General features: G+C 36.7%; 2 protein-coding genes across 3 annotated transcripts; one reads left to right on the top strand and one right to left on the bottom strand.

Moving 5' to 3' along the window:
* The first annotated feature begins 822 nt into the window (after positions 1-822).
* LOC102611388 (uncharacterized) lies at positions 823-5,286 on the top strand. Its single transcript, XM_006478040.4, has 5 exons — positions 823-1,148; positions 1,472-1,533; positions 1,618-3,771; positions 3,880-3,958; positions 4,047-5,286. The coding sequence occupies exons 1-5, from the start codon at positions 1,007-1,009 to the stop codon at positions 4,670-4,672; spliced, it is 3,063 nt and encodes a 1,020-aa protein (XP_006478103.2). The 5' UTR covers positions 823-1,006; the 3' UTR covers positions 4,673-5,286.
* A 15-nt stretch (positions 5,287-5,301) lies between these two features.
* LOC102611683 (putative D-cysteine desulfhydrase 1, mitochondrial) lies at positions 5,302-14,406 on the bottom strand. Of its 2 annotated transcripts, XM_025098418.2 has the most exons (10): positions 14,041-14,400; positions 13,862-13,927; positions 13,289-13,562; positions 13,075-13,185; positions 11,813-11,904; positions 10,223-10,315; positions 9,760-9,817; positions 7,539-7,652; positions 6,221-6,318; positions 5,302-5,822 (listed from the first exon to the last, which is right to left on the bottom strand). In XM_025098418.2, the coding sequence occupies exons 1-10, from the start codon at positions 14,148-14,150 to the stop codon at positions 5,618-5,620; spliced, it is 1,221 nt and encodes a 406-aa protein (XP_024954186.2). In that variant the 5' UTR covers positions 14,151-14,400; the 3' UTR covers positions 5,302-5,617. The 2 variants fall into 2 exon arrangements, with proteins under 2 accessions (XP_024954186.2, XP_024954187.2); XM_025098419.2 differs by lacking the exon at positions 7,539-7,652 and having other exon boundaries at positions 14,041-14,406.
* Positions 14,407-17,464: the final 3,058 nt, after the last annotated feature.

Raw genomic sequence — 17,464 nt, 5'->3', positions numbered from 1 at the left:
ACTGGTCTTAGTGGCTACACTATTAAACAAGAAGAAGAAGTATACAATGAAATATTAATTCAATTACATTAGAACGCCCATAACAGTTAATTACTCTTTCAGTATATTTTCGTTATAACAAATATTTAATAAAAAATGGGTGTTCAATTCAAATTAGCATTTTAGAATGTAAATATACCTATCCAAATGAAAATGGTTAAACAAGTAAAAAGGGTATTCATATATAGTTATGATCAGAGACATAAAAAAAAAAAATTGTTATTTTTAATAGCAATTGAAATTTTCTTCTGACTCTGCGTATACTTCACAAATAGGACTGCTCTGAAATTTTAGCTACTCTTTCTTGCTTTAGATATTAGGGTTGCATCTTTGAGTTCTGTTTTAATAATCTGAATATGCAACTCTTAACTAAACATTGTTTCTGTTTTTTTTTCCAATTATTTAACTGATCTTGAAACAAGTTTCATGTGATTTAGGATGCGTTTGGGATTGAGGTTGGGCAGCTGTAGCTTAAAAGTTACAGCACTAAAGTGTTTGGTAAACACTAGCTGCTGTAGCTTTTAAGTTATGTTGATATGATTTTTCACTTGTATAATATAAAATTTATTATATCTTTAATAATTTTATCAAAATTATTATTTAAAATTTATATTTACTATATATTATTAACTTTTGTTTCATAATTACAGCTTTTTTTTAAGCTACAGCACCTCAATCCCAAACGGACCCTTAATATGTGAATAGCCCCCTGAGATTCTCACTCTCAAACATTGCTTGGATTAGAATCAAAGTCTGGAGAATGAGAATGTTACAGACAGACCTAACGTTGACGTCAAACATCAATTTTATTATTACCATCCCCTGCTGCGAACTTGCTCTTGCCACCACCTTACCCAACTCTGAAAGAACCTTCCCAACTAGATAATAAACAACTCAAAAACATTCCTTTGTCTTTTAACATCTAAACCGGCAGTCCCAAAAACCAACGTGCCAGAGTGACCACCAAATGGCCAAAAGATCAGATTTCGCGCAGAAACTGTTGGATGATCTCCGGTTGAGAAAGGAACGATTGGCTACCTCTTCGTCCTCTCAGAGTTCAAACCGAACGACAAACACCACAGTTGCGGCGGCGGCAGCGGCAGGAAGAGGTAAGCATTCCTTGGAATTCTGCATTAGAATTTAGAAAGCATGCATTCTTTGAGATATCTAAAGATATACTTGTTTCGTTACTTGAAGCAACCGAGAAAAAAAAAAAGCACGTACATGCCTTTTTCTTTTTATAAGGATTAGAAGTCTCATTTGATGACTCTAAAGTGATGACTATAGAAATGTTTGAGTTAAGAATCCTTGACCATATTAAAATCAGAGGTAAATTAAAAAAAAAAAATATACAGATTCAATGTCGTGTATTTTCTCAGACATTAATACGGTCAGGGCCTCAGTACTCTTTGTGTTTGTCTTTGTTTGACAGATGCATATGCTCTTGCGAAGAGAAACTATAGAGGATCCAGGGAACTGAAAACAAGTGAAACTGTAAGTTCTCGAAATTGATGTTTGTGTAATTTGTTGACGTAACACTTGGAATTAGATGGTAATTTATTTCATTTAGTTCAACAGGCTGGTTTTAGAACTGGGGCAGCACGGAACAGGTCAAGCGGTGGCAGCAAATCGTTCGGCAGTAGAGAGGCTGCAAAACAAATTGTTCCTTATGGGGGAGGCCGGAGCTCGGAACAAATAGGAGATTTTTCGAGGGCCCTGACTTTTGCCATCGAGAATGGAGGCAAACTCACAAGAATGGATTCTACAGCCGGCAGTACAACAATGCTGGCTTTTTTGAATCAACTGGGTAGAGGATCAATGGACTACGCGAAGGTGGAAAGAAGAAATATGCTAGACAGGCGGCATAGGCCTTCAACTAGTAACTTCCCTACTTTCTCTCAATTTCATATTGAAGAAATATCAAGGGGAGCGCAAAAATTGAACCAAATCCTGAGAGCCTGCTCTCATGGCCTGAACTTTGATAGATACTCGATAGAAATTGGAAAGGAGCTACTGAAGGGAGCTGTGGATTTGGAAGAGTCTTTGCGGATGCTTGTAAACCTGCAGGAAGCTTCGGAATACATGATAAGCCCACAGAGAAAAAGTCGGATTACATTGCTTGACGAGGATGAAGACGAAGAAGACAGTGATGGCAAAATAGCTGCGCAAAGGCAGTTGGACCTGCCAAGATTTTCCTTTGATAAGCGCTCAAGAAATTATCATGACATTGAAGAAGTTGCAAGGAATGATCTCAAGCTGAGGCTGGCAGCTCTTACTTACCCATCAGAAGCTACTAGTTTCATCTATGAAAAGCAACCAGCATCTCACAAGCGCTCAGCTAGCACTTCGTCACAATCCAAAGGAGAAAAGGTGAGAATTCCTAATGTAATCGCAAAATTAATGGGGCTAGAAGAGCTTCCGGAAAACGAAGATTCAAAATACACTACTCAGAAAGACTCTGGCTCCAAGCAGAAAGTACAGGAAAGAGATTTGAAGAAGACTGTGCAAGGAAGCAGTAAAAATGCAAAAAAGAGAACAGTTGATAGCGGGAATCTGGCACACCTAACTGCAAAGGCAAAGCTGACTCAAACCAACAAGATTCCGGCAGCCCGAAATGATAATGTTGCTTTACAAGCAGAAAGAAACCTGGCTGCCCGCAATGATACCTTGGAAATGACCAGTACCAAAGTTGATAAGCTGCAAAGTAACGTTACACAATCGAATGTCACCAATGGAAGACTGAAGGATGTTCAGGAAAAGCAGAGAGAGCTAAAAGGAAGAGAAAAGAGCAAAATGAAGGAACCAATCTCAAGGGACGAGCTGCAGCTAATGGCACCTCATTTACATAAAAGGTCACAATCTGCAGTCCTATCACCAACAGAAAACGTCTACCCGAACAAACTTCTCAATGTCGCTCAGGGTAAGTCCCAAAACGATATTGGATTACAGCAGCAACCCAAGCTTCAAAACTTGTCCAAGGAACCAGAAGAGAGGGTACATCAGAATGCAAAGCAGAAGAAGCCGATAAGGAAGCAAAAAGGAAGTGAACCGATTTTTACTGCTTTATCAAAATCAAGGCATCATGAAATTGATTTGGAAAAGAAACAGTCACAGAGAAACCAAGCTGCAGCTAGTAAGAAAAGTCTCACTGACGATGTTGATGCAGTTGGTCGACATCATGGAGATATTGCCAGCACTATAAATTCCATCATCTTAAATGCCAACACAAAAGTTTCAGCCAGCAGGAACCCAAATCAGGACCTATCTCTGACAGATCTGCAATCCAAATTGGCAAAACCAAAAGCTGCCATGCAGCCACCACCACCTATAGAAAAGAAACCTGTTCTTGAACCAGACACATGGAAGGCAGAAAGTATTAAGCTGCAAAAAGTAGAGCTTCCACGAAAAATCAATGAAGTAATGATCAGAAGAGGAGGGAATCTGCAGAGCTCCGGTAAGTCTCCAAAACATCAGCATTCCATTCTGCAAGAAATGAAACAGAGGAGTGACAAACTCAGTGGCCCCAAAGAAGCAAGACACCTGAAAGCTAGGAAGTCCAAAGAAACAGAATTAAGTATCATCAAGTCCAAAATATCAGTCGCTAGCATCCAACCTTCAACAAAGGCTGAACAACTGAAGAAAGAAGCTGAACATGTTCCCAATTTGTACAGTCCGGCCGAAGATGAAAGCCAAAGCCTAAAAGAGACACAAACTCTCTCTCCAGATGACAGTGTAAGTCCACTTATACTGCAATCTATTAGCTTTTATTTACATTATAAGAACTACAACCTTCTCTTTATATTAGGTTCATTCATTTAAGCTTTTCTGTGTGATTTGCAGTGTCCAGAGGCGGTCTTTACCCTTATGAAAGATCAGCAATTCAAGCACCACATCGCGGAATCCAATTCAATGGATGGTGGTAATTAATTCACTTTCCCAACTATTAATCATGTCTTGCTTTTGGACCCTTCACGACTGAGTAACCAAGTTTGTTTTTCTTTTTGCAGGAACCCACGAAGGCATTACTGATGTCTCTTACACTTCACAGCTTGAGTGGCAGAAAGTTTCTAAACCAGAAACTCCGGCTCCATTGACTGAAAGTGAAAATGATCTCAAGCAAATACTAGTTAAAAGCCAAGTATTTCTTCATACAGCAGAGGCTCTTTTCAAACTCAACATGCCTTATGGCATTCTTCATGGCGGTGGCCTTGACTGTCAAGATGAAGACAGAAAGCTCATATTAGACTGTGGCTATGAGGTAATGAAAAGAAAAGGGAGAATGCAGGAGCTAAGCGTTCATCCTTTCATAAAGGTCTCAATCACAACAACAAAAGTAAGGTCTTTGGATGAATTGGTTAAAGAGCTGTATAAAGACATTGGCAAGTTGAAACTCTATGGCAGAAATGGGAATGCTGAAGTTGCCATTGAAGATTATTTGCCTAAAATGCTTGAACTTGATGTGTACAACAAGGACCCAGATGTGAACTGTATGTGGGACTTGAGTTGGAATGAGATGATGTTTGCATTTATTGAAAAAGATGATGTTGTAAGGGATGTGGAAAGGTCTGTTCTCAATGGACTTGTGGATGAGATCACCAGAGACCTTTATCGGGTCCAAGTTCAAGCATTTTGATCAGATTGGGGCAGAATCCTGTGAAAATGATTCAGGCAACTTTGGTTTTGGAATCCAGTTTGTTGTGTGAAGGAAAAATCGATTTGGAATCAAATTTGGACAGGTATAATTATATTGTAAATATAGAGAGCTCACCTGCACTTGTAACAGTTGCCTGTTATTAGTTGGCACTCGAGGAAGATGTGAAAGATGTAAAAGAACCTCAGCGGTTGGGCGTCGACGACTGGACGGCTGGATTTTAGAATACATTAGAAATGCTGTATCCAGTTTATGTATGTATACCATGTATGCTGTTTTGGATATTATTCCACAAATATACAATATGTCCCCATTGGATCTCGTGGTTTTGAGGGCATGAGCTTGAACTTCATAGACTTCATTCAAAGTTTCTCTCTCAAATATGTAAATTAAAGGCAGATTTTTTTTTTTTCTGAACATATGAACATTTTTTTTACGAATATATGAACATTCTTCGACTGTAATATGCAAGTTTATGCATATAATATTTTTGTCTGGACATAAATTTACATTTGTTACGATCACTTATGTATACTGATGAAGCCAAGTGCCAGAGCTGTTTCAGTCATTAACCAAAAAAAAAAAAAAAAAAAAAACTGTATAATAAAATATGATGTACAAGTACAATGACAATTTCTAAGAAACAACCACTTTCGAAGTTTGTCCCATCTTCGATTTGAAAATAAAACGGTTTCTACATGATAACCCCATCCCTGCCAACAGCCAAAGGCGGCCTCTCAAACATATTTGAATAAAAAAAGTGGAAGAGATGAAGGATGAGGAACTGCTCGCGTACACCATTGTCTATGCAAAAGTATAAATATTAAAAGCCTATATTTTCACCTTTTTTTTAATGATTCGAGGGCAAGTTTTTTTGGAATCCGATTATCCAAGTATCTATTTAATGAGATCACATTTTGTTTTGCTCTAGAACATTTTCCCAGTACCATCTTTCCGCGGAACAGATTCATGAACGTCCATTCGACTCCAATTCTTTACCCGGGGGGCCATTTGGTCAACTTTGTCGAACAACCCAAGGAGCCCGCCGGTGTGTACAAAGAGGACCTTCCTCCCTTCCCACTTCTTTGGATTCTGAGCCATGTCGTTCAGCATCCCATAGGCAGCTTTTCCACTGAAAGGGAAGACAATCCCACCCACCAAAAATAAGTCTAGATGCCCAACAAAGTAAGAAGCTCAAGTAAAATCAAGAACGAATATAAAAAATGAAAATAGAGTTTGATTTTATGTAGTAATTATGTTCACAATTTTGCAAATGAGTATTAGCTGATGTGACATCAAAAGCAATGCACGGTGTTGGGAGGGATCCGGAGCACCCCTAGCTTAAAACAACAATTTTGTTTATGCAAACTCTTAGATATTCATAATTGAAAGCATCCTTTTAATCACTGATCACATGCATAAATTATGCTGATTACGAATAATTAAAATGCAAACAACCCCTCCCCCCAAATCAAGTCGGAGCCCCCATATTATAAAAAATTATATATGCAGTATAATTAATTGTCGTACCTGTAAACTGGATCAAGAACTACACCAGTTGCTGCAGCAATATCTTTAACAAAATTAAGCTCCTCAGAAGTGTTGATTGCATAGCCTAGACCTTTAGACTGAGAAAAACAAGAACACAGAAGGAAAAAGAGAAATCTTGTTATTTCACATTCAAAGAATCAATCTGTCAATGGAGGAACCATTAAAATGGAAAAATATCACACCCTGTCTATTTAGATATGCACAAGAAGAAAAGCTGTCCTACCTTTTGTGTAAAGTTAAAAAGCAGGAGACCTACCAAACTCAGTTACAATTACACAGGCAAAATTTTACATGCTAAGCAACATATGTTCTCAAGTTGCCGGTGAAATTGTACCCAAATTAGATAAACCTTTGCCCATTTATTGACTTGCATGACACAAACCAGTATAACCTCTGTGTGTGTGTGTTTCTTTCATTTTTAATTAATATTTAATTGATTTAAGTTCGGTAATATGAATTGACATCAAAAACAAGACCAATATGATTGTATTTTATTTCCAGTCCACTACTCCAATCAACGGTGAAGATAGCAGTCTAGTCACCACTCACCAACAGAAGTTTCCAGTATCCATTAGTTTCATTGAATCAGTTCTAGCTAACAAATGTGTTAAAGGGAAATGAATGAAATCATGCCATTCTCACATGCTAAGTCAAAAAACCATTTGGTTCACGATTTTCCTTCTCTACTAGCATCTAAATAACCAAATTTGGAGTCACACTCAATAAAATTATACTGTATCTGAAATTTCAGGTAGTTATTTTGGCATCTAACAAAGAAGTGAAGAGCAAAGCCATCATTGTCATCTTTGGAGAAGCAGAGGGAGTAAAGGAATAAAATGGTGGCTAGGTGGACGAGGATGTGAAAGATTTAACCACTGGTGGCAAATTTATGCTTAAAAATATGAGAGAAGGGGAAGGTGAGAACTGACAACACATGGAGTTTTTGGAGTTTTTCCTAGTTACAAGCTGAGTATGTTAAATCTTTGAACAAGTCTTGTCAATACGGATGACCACAGTTTGAAGTACTCCTTTAAGTTTTATTCTTATAGAATATAATTTTGAAAAATGAAATTTGGCTACTGCCTTTGAATTGACAAAACAAGAACTTTATGAGGAGAGTAAAAAGCCCCAAAAGAAGAATAAACCAGTTAGCTGGTTCAACTGTTGAAATCTCTTGGATGGTCCAAGAGGCCTGGAGTTCAAATCCCACTCACTGGGTTGTGGTGGGCAGCGTGGGTTGTTTTCCATTCATCAAAATATTCATCAAAATATTTTTAAAAGTCATGTATACACTCACATTTTGAATGTTAACAATATCATGCGAGTCAACTCCTGCATTGAGCCCATCAAGTAGGCCTTGGGTATAGTCGTAGAAGTAATCAGGGTCATCACAAACAGAAAAAGCATGAACCTGTATGAAAAAAAAGAACATACTAAAATTTAATTGGCATATTCAGATCAAGTATGAATCAAGGCTAAATACAGTTTACTCTTCTGCAGTTTGGCCTGTTTCTACTTTGCCACTCTGTTGCTTCATTTATGACATATTGGACCCTGATAGGACTTAGGCTAAATTAGAGCTGATTTTTATTGATTGAATCAAAAGAAAGAACAATCCTGACCTACAATTCGAGAGGTAGGTCAAACTCTCCTAAAACTCCTAATTATTCCTAACACTAGACAAAACTCAACATAAACCCTAAATGACTCCTTAATCTCTTATTTATACCTGAGCTAATTAACGAATAAATAAAATTACTAAACTGCCCCTCCCCTTAAAATTACTAAATTGTCCTTGCCCCTTTATATTTGTGCATAACATAAATTTTATTGGCCTAACATTACTCCCCTCCCCCTAGACGCCTCGATAGTAACTCAAACTTCTCCCTATACTCCATGACTGTTCTCTACTGGGTCAGAGCAAAAACTGTTCATGCAAATCTCCCTCTTGAGTGGCCCGAAACCTCTCCAATAGCCGGTCCTTAAATTCACCCCACGACCTCAATGGTTGTCATTGTTCTCGCCATTGAAACCACGCAAGGGCCTTTCCCTCCAAAGATAATGTCGCTGCCATCAGTTTTCCCCTTTCTGAGAGTCCATTGAAGGCGAAATAGTGCTCTACCCTATACACCCATCCATAGGCATCATCGCCTTCAAAAATAGGCATTTTCCGTTTCCTTCCCCCCCCCCCCCCCCCAATTTCGCACCATTGGAGGTCTCCAACCTCCCGAATCTACTCCAGTTTCCGCATATCCTGAAGACCCAGCCCAAAATTCTCCTTGCCGAGCCCTATATTGGGTTGAAATCCCTTGCCCAGCCACATTCCGGTCATAACCACTCCCTCTCTCGCCAAAAACCCCTCCTCCTGGTCATCGGCCCCCAAATCCTACCTGTCCAAACCCAAAACTGCCCTGCCCGAGCCCAAATCCAGCCTGCCCTAGCCCAAAGCAGCCCTGCCCGACCTGCCCAGTCCCAAAATTTGGACTGCGCAGGCCGTGCATCACCCCCAAACGCCACCGAGTTGCCAAGCCCAACCATCCCCGACTCCTACGCGCCCCATTTTGATGCCAAAACGCCGATTCCTAACCTTAAGCCGCCTCCTCCAGTTGCGTAACCCTCAAATCCACCAACCACCAGCCGTGACCCAGCTTCCTCTGCCTTGCCCAACACCGGGAAAGGCTCCGCGAGGCCATGAGTCCCCGGGGCCGACCACCCCGCCTCCAAATCTGCCGTGACCCATCACCCCTAGCTGTGCTAGATTGGTGGTTTTCGGCCCTCCGCCCTCTGCGTCGCCGCCAACCACGGGTTCCGTACCATCGAATCCTTCTCCCGACACACCGTCGTGGCCTGTCGATGTTGCCAGTGGTGGGTTAAGGTGGAGTTCCGTCAACTTTAGCAACATGACTTCAAGGGATGAAAATTGTTGTTGAACGGTGTTAAATCGCTCGTCAATGGTGGACTTGAGCGATCCAACCTATGCTTCCAATTTCTCTTCAAGAGCATCCACCTTCTTCGCTGCCATTCTTGCTCTGATATCACTTTGATAGGACTTAGGGCTAAATTAGGGCTGTAGGTCAATCTTTCCCAAAACTCCTAATTATTCCTAACACTAGACAAAACTCAACATAAACCCTAAATGACTCCTTAATCTCTTATTTATACCTGAGCCCTACTTAACGAATAAATAAAATTATTAAACTGCCCCTGCCCCTAAAATTACTAAATTGTCCCTGCCTCTTTATATTTGCGCCTAACATAAATTTTATTGGCCTAACAAACCCCTGTCGTTCATTCGGATCAAGGTATAAAACACCAAAAAACCACTTCATGGAGCTCATATATGACTTGTGGGATATTTTTATTATTGTTATTATTATTATTTTCTTTTGTTTTACGCCTGTACTTAAACTACAATGGATATGTGACAAACAAAATAACAGGGTGGCAAAGAGGCGAAAGGCCATACCAAATTGTTCAAGATGTATGTAACCCACAGCTTTATAGAAATGAAAACATACTTTTGCTTTCAATGTTCCAAGCCATGACCCCAATGACAAACCAGCAATTGTTCCTCCACTGTCAATCAATCAAAAGAGATATCAGATCCATTGGCAGTATGGAACCAAACAGGATTCCGCATTCAATTTGTAAACATTAAATGTATACACAAAATACCAAATGTATAAATCAGGACCTTGTCATTCAATTTCTAGAGATACAGTGCACATGGAACTTTCCAAAATGTATATATGAACATATAGTAAACATATACTAAGCAACGACTGTACGAATAAATAATGTAATCAGGACGAACAAGGGCAGATGTTGCCTGGGTGATGCCATGAAAGGGATAATTATATGAAGAAAGCATATTCACGAATCATGGTAGAGACCATGCAACAGGAAATTTATGCAAATTTTCAAATTTTGGCACTCATTTGTTTTTTAATCTATGAAGTCAACAGACAAGCAGAGCAGAACCTGCCACAAGCTACAACAATATCATCAAATTTCACTCCACCAGTCCCAGTCTGAAGTTGCTGCTCAATCTCCTTAATTGCTTCAATATAACCCCTAAACAGAAGTCAAGAAACTTATTATCTCAAAAAGACAACCATCATGAATTCATAATAACCTTTCAATAAGAAATCCAAAGAGAATTCTGCAAAAAGAGAACAAAAAACATTGAAAATTTTACTACTTGTCCGAGTGCTTAAGGGGAGACAATTATTTCTAACTTATCTATCGCCCCATTCGAGTTGAATGCTCAGGTAAGTCCTTGAACGAGGTCAAATAAAAGCAAAAGCAACTTAAAGGCCAACCTCTGCAAGGATTAAGACAACCAAAGCCTTAACCAAGAACCTAGCTGTAAATTCTACAACTAGAAGATTTGCAATCCCATCCGAAAGGGATTCCACTACTTTGGTAGTCACTAAAGACATGATCAAATAAACTTAAAAATGCTCTCCAAATTATGCAAAACAGAGAAAATGTCAAGCTCTAACCAACCAACCGAAGAAAAGAATAAAAATAATTATAGACCCTCAAAATAGACACCAAAGCATCTATGCCAGCGTCTGCTGAAATGCTACCACTACAAATTAAACAAATGGAAGACCAAACCACAGTAGCAAATTAACAATAGTGGAAGAAACAAACATATGATGTTCCATGTCACAAGAATTATTCACCTACTAAATAAAATCCTCCTGTTCAATTTGTTTCCCCATGTGAAATCCATTCAAAATGGAGATAGACGTAGCTAATATACTAAAGAAAGATCAAGAAGGAACAAGATATTGTTTACAGAAGAGACTTCTTTGGAAATATGTACTAGACAGAGAAGCATAATGTGACGGGAATCACTATATTTAACAAAAATAGAACAACATGATGGCAAACATTATATTTAACAAAAATAAACTAATCATTATATTTAACAAAAATAAACTATCTCCTCTACTCCCATTGCATCCTGTACTGATTAAATGAATAAGCTTCAACATACTGATTCTCATCTGGTAAGCCTTAATTGTTTGATTTTCTAAACGCAAAAAAAAAATAAATAAATAAAAGAAAGAAAGGAAACATGGGGCAAAAGAGGACTTCCCAAAGTAAAGAGCTATTGTTTCTTCAATTGTTTGTCATAAAGCTGAGATCACTCTTCACCCAACCAAGAACTGCATTCTAACATCGGAACTCTTTATCATCCCATTCACAAGTGACAGCCGACCAACAAAATCTCACTGTCTTCTCTCCAAAAACACACACACATCTAGACAATATTTAGATAGAATAACAACTCAGCCAGCACAACCAAATTGAGAACCATAGAATACATGAAACCAATTATTTAACAATATAGAAGCCACTGTTAATGGGTAGAACAATTAGAGCACCTAACGTGCTCCTAAATTGTTATCAGCTAGTATGAATAAATGATATAACAGACATATAGACTTTCAACAAATATATATCAACTTACTGAGAACTTGCAAGCACCAAAGAATTTAAATGCAATAATATAATGCTCAAAATAAAGAGAGTATAGATGATAGTGATCAATCTCACCATGTCCCTATTGAGTTTGACCCACCAACAGGAATAACATATGGTCTTCTCCCTTCCTTTAGCAACTTTTCTTTTAAAATGTTAGTAAGAGTCTGACATCAGAAGTAACAAGGCAATCAAAATTTACCAATTAAGTAATCTCTTGAGCATACTCAACTCACATAATTGGAGAAATCTCAATTCAGTCAATCAATAATCCTTTATTCAACCAATTGAAAAAAAAAAAAAAACATAAAACCAGTTCAGCCCTCAAAATCCACAAAAATGTCAAAGCACTGAAGCAAGAACATAACAATGGCAAAAACATTATCAAGTTAACAATTGATCCATGTAAACTACAATTGAATGTATTAAAAAAGAATGCAAAATGGTTAGCTTTAGCCACTCATAATCCAAAGAAGTTCCCAATTCATCCATGTAGCTTATTTATGAAATCAAAAATTACAAATGCACAAAAGTAGACAAAGGCTTCTGCACGTGTATACAATTGAATTTTCAGCTACATGTAGAAAGGTCAAAGAAAATAGAAGTTCAGGAAGTTATCCAAAGTTCCAAATGATTAACTCCAACAAAATCCAAGTTTCTTTATTGGCCTCCAGCTAAAGGGAGAATCAGTATAGCAGTAAGTCAATCAAGGAAACATCCAAATATGACTCTTGTTCTTGGTGCATTATGTGCAGAGAAAATGACGAGACAGCTGACCATCCCTTTCTTCACTGCTCAGAAATACCAAGTTTATGGGACAACTTTTGAGGGGAGATCAAAATATTAAGTGCTGATGAGCTCTTGCTCTTGTGTTATTGGAGATTGTGTTTGCATTTAACAGAGGAAAGTGCCCTTGAAAAATGTTAAATAAGGAAATATAAGAAGATCTCATGCCTACTAGGCAACTTAGAGAAATAAAAGCGTTTATTCTTCTTACTTTCTAAGCACTAGAATTGTCAAATGCACATCCATTGGCCATATCATACTCGAGTTATATGAAATATCTGCAATGAACTCTTCAAATAATCACAATTTTCCACATAAAGGAGTAATGCTTAAGGAAATGATTCAAAATTCAAAATTTTTAAAAATTTGTGAACTTATGTATATGTTGGGTCTATTAGATTATCAAAATAGGATATCAAATTCATCAATGATTGGGGTTCTAGTTTTTATATCTTTCTCTCATTTTCCTTAGGCAGTAAGTATAGATTCTTTGCAATCTGTTAAAAAGAAAAGAAAAGAAAAGAAAAGAAAAGAAAGAGCAATAGACAAACCACACTCCCAATTTTTGAATACTCTTCTTTAGAGATAAGTTCAATATGAGCTCCAACTAAACGTTCAACTAGTAGATTGCCAGTCAAACCAGGATCTTGGTCCACCAGAACCTGCAACAATGACATTACATCAATAGACATTGTAGCATAAAAAAGGATGAAAAAAAAAAGCATGACATGAAATTTCTAAAAGAAAGAAAGAAAGAGGCTTAACCTTAGAGGTGCGAAGAATAAGATAACAATCAAGATTGAGATACTTGGCAGCAACGGCAGCAGCACGACAATGATTGCTTTGGATGCCTCCAATGGTGATGATGCAATCAGCACCTTGAGCCACTGCATCTGCCATCAAAAACTCTAATTTCCTTACCTTGTTTCCACTCAATTGCATGCCGGAAAGGTCATCACGCTGCAATAACAGCACGTAGCAAATTCTTTCAAACACGCCACAGGTTCCAGAAGTCATCCGAAACTCCACTAAAATTCCTCTAATATTAATCAAAAACTCAGTGAAGTAGTTAAAAGATTTTATAAAAAAAAAAAAAAAAAAACCACCCGCTGGCTTATACTTTACGGCCAATGGTTACATTCCACAACAGTTCTGGATTAAAAGCAACAACACCCTAATGCTTTATTTATTTATTTACAACAGGAAATTAAATCTTCTCCCTCACATGGGTGATCCGGGTTTGAACCCAGAAGAGATTTTACAAACTAAACTAAACTGGCTGGCACAGAAACAACACCACAACTGCAAACATAAACTAAGATTGGAAGTGGAAATTACCTTGAGCCAGACCTCAGTGTTATGGGGCAAATTAGGGAGGTTCCATTTGTGAATTGGAGTTGGAAACTGAAAGCAAATTTACTTTGATTAATTAAAAAAGAAAAGAAAAGAAAAGAAAAGAAAAGAGAAAGAAAGAAAAATTATATGATACACAAAATATAGTTGCAATTGAAACCTACGTGGCCGAGAGAGAAGACGTGAGAAGGGATGGGGGTGAGATGAGAAGCCCAAGAAGGAGAAGCGTATGGGGTTTTGGTGAGGAATTTGAAACCGAAAGCATCACTATCATTACCGCTCTCTTTTCTTTCCATTTTGATTTTATGCTGCTGATGATGATGAAGCTGAGACTCAGAGACTCTGATTAGGCGTTGTCTTAATTTTGGAGAAACAATTGAACTCAGAAGGTTACCGCTGCAGCTGCTGCACAACAACATGATTCCATTTGCTTTAACCGCTGCTGCTGCTGCATGACACTACCAAAATCCAAAACCCATGGCCTCGTAATTTCGTTTTACTTCTCGACTTTTTTATGTCAGGCCCAATTATTTGGTTCTTGAACCTAATGTAACGCCTCTGTAATTAGCTTAAGAAAATTGTAATTTACTATTTTATATATTACTTAAATAATTCTTGCATATACTCTAAATTTGGATGCAACTGAATTTTTCTTTTTGTTCCTTTTTTTTTGAAAAATTATCTCCTGTCCACTCATTTTTCCACACTTTTTTAAAAATACACAATTTTTTTTTTACATCACTCCACCTGAAATTAACAAATTTTTCATTGGTCCACTCTCGTCATAACACCGTTAGAACTTTGCTAACATTATAAGGGTAAAATTGTCATTTCACAACGACACAGTAGTGGAAATGTACAAAACAATATAATTTCAAGTGGAGTTCAGCAAAAAAAAAAAAATTAAGAATTGTGTATTTTTAAAAAAATACGAAAAAAGTAGGTGGTCGGTAGATAATTTATCTTTTACATTTGAGGGTAAAAAAATCATTTATACAAAATTCCGTTAGCTTTCTTAATGGTCTCCAAACGAAAGTGGACAAGTGCAAAGAAAAGTAACTTCAGGTGGATTCTAACAAAAAAAAAAGATTTGTGTATTTTTTAAAAAGCTCGAAAAAATAGGTGGTCGGTGGATTTTTTTTTAAAAAACAAAAACTCATTGTGGTATACTAGTTTTGATGACCTGTTAACTGCATTAAGTTGACATACTAAATACTTATGTTAGCCGCAGACTGTATGGTGTAAAAAATTAACAGAACAATTGCAAAAACACACAGCGGAAGCAAAATTTATTTCAATGACCCTAGCGAAATATAATAAATAATTGGGCAATTATCCACCGACCACCTATTTTTTCGACTTTTTTAAAAAACACACAATTTTTTTTTTAGCTGAATTCCACCTCAAGTTACATTTCTTTGCACTTGTCCACTTCCGTTTGGAGACTGTTATAACATTACTGACATCATAAGGGCAAATTGGTCATTTCACCAGTGCAGCCCCAAAAACGACGTCGTTTTGCTACTTTGATTAGAGAAAAAGGTAAAAAAAAAAAGGCAAAATGGTCAAGAGTAGAGCAAACAATGAGAATAGCCATACGTTCACACATTGGGTAACCCACCACCATGCATGAAGAACCAATAAAGAATTGTAATGTTTCATTTGGGGGGCAAAACAATTATTTGCTCAAGATTCTATTAGTTTTCTTAACATTCTCTAGACGGAAGTGGACAGGTGCAAAGAAATGTAACTTCATGTGGAATTCAGTAAAAAAAAAAAAAGATTTGTGTATTTTTTAAATAGTCAAAAAAAATGTGGTCGGTATATAATTTTCCTAAATAATTTCCTCACAAGCAATTATATGATGGGCAGAATAATGAGACTCACATTTGAACGTAGTAGTTTGAGTCGTCCAATGTAAATAAGGACTGAAATTTTCTCTGTCGATTAAAAACTAATTGAGTGAAGACAATCTTTTCGTCTATTATATAAATAATATTATTGATTTAATGATAGTTGAAGAACACTCAAAATTTATTTCATAATTGATTTATAACTTTTCTTTTTTAAATATTATGCATCACAAAGTTACTTCCGAACTTTCTATATTAATATAGTTTTACCTTCTTTATAAGTTGAATGCATAACAAACAAAGAATCGTTTGAAAAAGAATCTGATAACTTTTATTCAAAGTTAAAAAGAAGATTTACATTTTACACCTAAAATTGTAAAAGAAAAAAAATAGTATTCAAAGAAAAGAGAGAGAGAGAGAGAAAAAAAACATTTCTTCACTTTCCTAAATGTCTACAAATGTGTAGTGATTTGCCAACATCACTCTCCGATGGGCCTCCTCGATCTGCTCCATTACAGCACTCTCTCTGCAATTCTAAGAAAGAGTTATTCAGATGAAATCACCTGGAATGGGAATTATTTGCATAGTTTTGAAAAAAAAAATCTTTTAACCAATCTGAAATACGTATTCATTTGAGATACTTAAAAGCAAAAGTTACATGTCATTGCAACATGAAATCAGACTATATATCACCTTCTGTAACCAGTAATTCAGCACGTTGATTCTTTAAACCAATAGCAAAATGCCTTGAAATACAATCACTTATAAGATGCTCAAGCAAGCAAACAAAGAAAAGGCAGCAGCAATCATGCAGGCAATTACAACTTTTGAAATTAAAAGCAATCGAAATTTATCAACAGAAATGTTCAGCCAACACCAAAATCAGCACTACGAAAAGCACCTGGAAAAGGAATTGTATATTTTCAAGTTTTTCTTCAACCAATTGTTGGATTTTAAATCTAGCATTGCTACATCTTTAATCCAATATTGGACTTATATGTAAATAATTATGTGTTTCAGACTGTCATATAAGATTAAACCTATTTAAAAGTGATCTATTAAGGTTTTCAGTAATATGAGCTTTAATGTATTTAATAAGCTATAGGTCTTTAATGTGTAGAGACTTGAGGGTAATTCCTATTTCTATGATGGGCAAAAATAGGAATACTTAAAGACAATAGGAAAAGTTATCTACATAAGTGGTCACGACCTCTAGGTCACACATATCCTTCTATTTTTTCTAACATCCCATCATCAGAGAGAGAGCACAGAGAAGGCTAAAGGATTCTCTAGGAGAAAGTATTAATTTGGAAGACCAACTGGCCAACCACACATCCCTAAAGAGCAATTGTGTATTATGGATTCAGGTATGCTTTCGCATATTTTGTTATTGATTTTTGGTGATATAACATGAATGTTCCTAGATTAGGTGATGGTTTTCACAAAAGGAATTTCTTGTTTTAACAAGTGGTATCAGAGTCTCTTCATGTTGAATAATTGAAAATCAATTTTATTTTTGATTAATGATTAAATAATCTTTGGTGTTCTCGAATTTAATAATACCGAAATTATTAAAATTATTGAATTTAAGAACAAATCGATGATTAAATAATTTTTTGTTTTCTTGAATCTAATAATTCCTGAATCAAATTTGAGTGACTTCTGGTATTAAGCAAAGGGAAATTTGTAACCTACCCCCAAATAAATTGACATTTTGCACCGCGTTCCCAACAAA

The sequence above is a fragment of the Citrus sinensis genome, chromosome 3 (genome assembly GCF_022201045.2).
Source record: "Citrus sinensis cultivar Valencia sweet orange chromosome 3, DVS_A1.0, whole genome shotgun sequence".
NCBI lineage: Eukaryota > Viridiplantae > Streptophyta > Magnoliopsida > Sapindales > Rutaceae > Citrus > Citrus sinensis.
Note: the sequence above shows the minus strand (reverse complement) of the source record. Positions and strands in the feature narration are given on the sequence as shown.

Excerpts from the sequence above, each read along its gene's own strand:
- LOC102611683 (XM_025098418.2), bottom strand. The coding sequence starts at position 14,150 with ATGATAGTGATGCTTTCGGTTTCAAATTCCTCACCAAAACCCCATACG. Across the intron at positions 13,928-14,040 it reads ACGTCTTCTCTCTCGGCCAC|TTTCCAACTCCAATTCACAA; the intron begins GTAGGTTTCAAT and ends ATTTGCTTTCAG. Across the intron at positions 5,823-6,220 it reads GTTCTTGATCCAGTTTACAG|TGGAAAAGCTGCCTATGGGA; the intron begins GTACGACAATTA and ends CTTCCCTTTCAG.
- LOC102611388 (XM_006478040.4), top strand. The coding sequence starts at position 1,007 with ATGGCCAAAAGATCAGATTTCGCGCAGAAACTGTTGGATGATCTCCGG. Across the intron at positions 1,534-1,617 it reads AACTGAAAACAAGTGAAACT|GCTGGTTTTAGAACTGGGGC; the intron begins GTAAGTTCTCGA and ends TTAGTTCAACAG. Across the intron at positions 3,959-4,046 it reads ATCCAATTCAATGGATGGTG|GAACCCACGAAGGCATTACT; the intron begins GTAATTAATTCA and ends TTCTTTTTGCAG.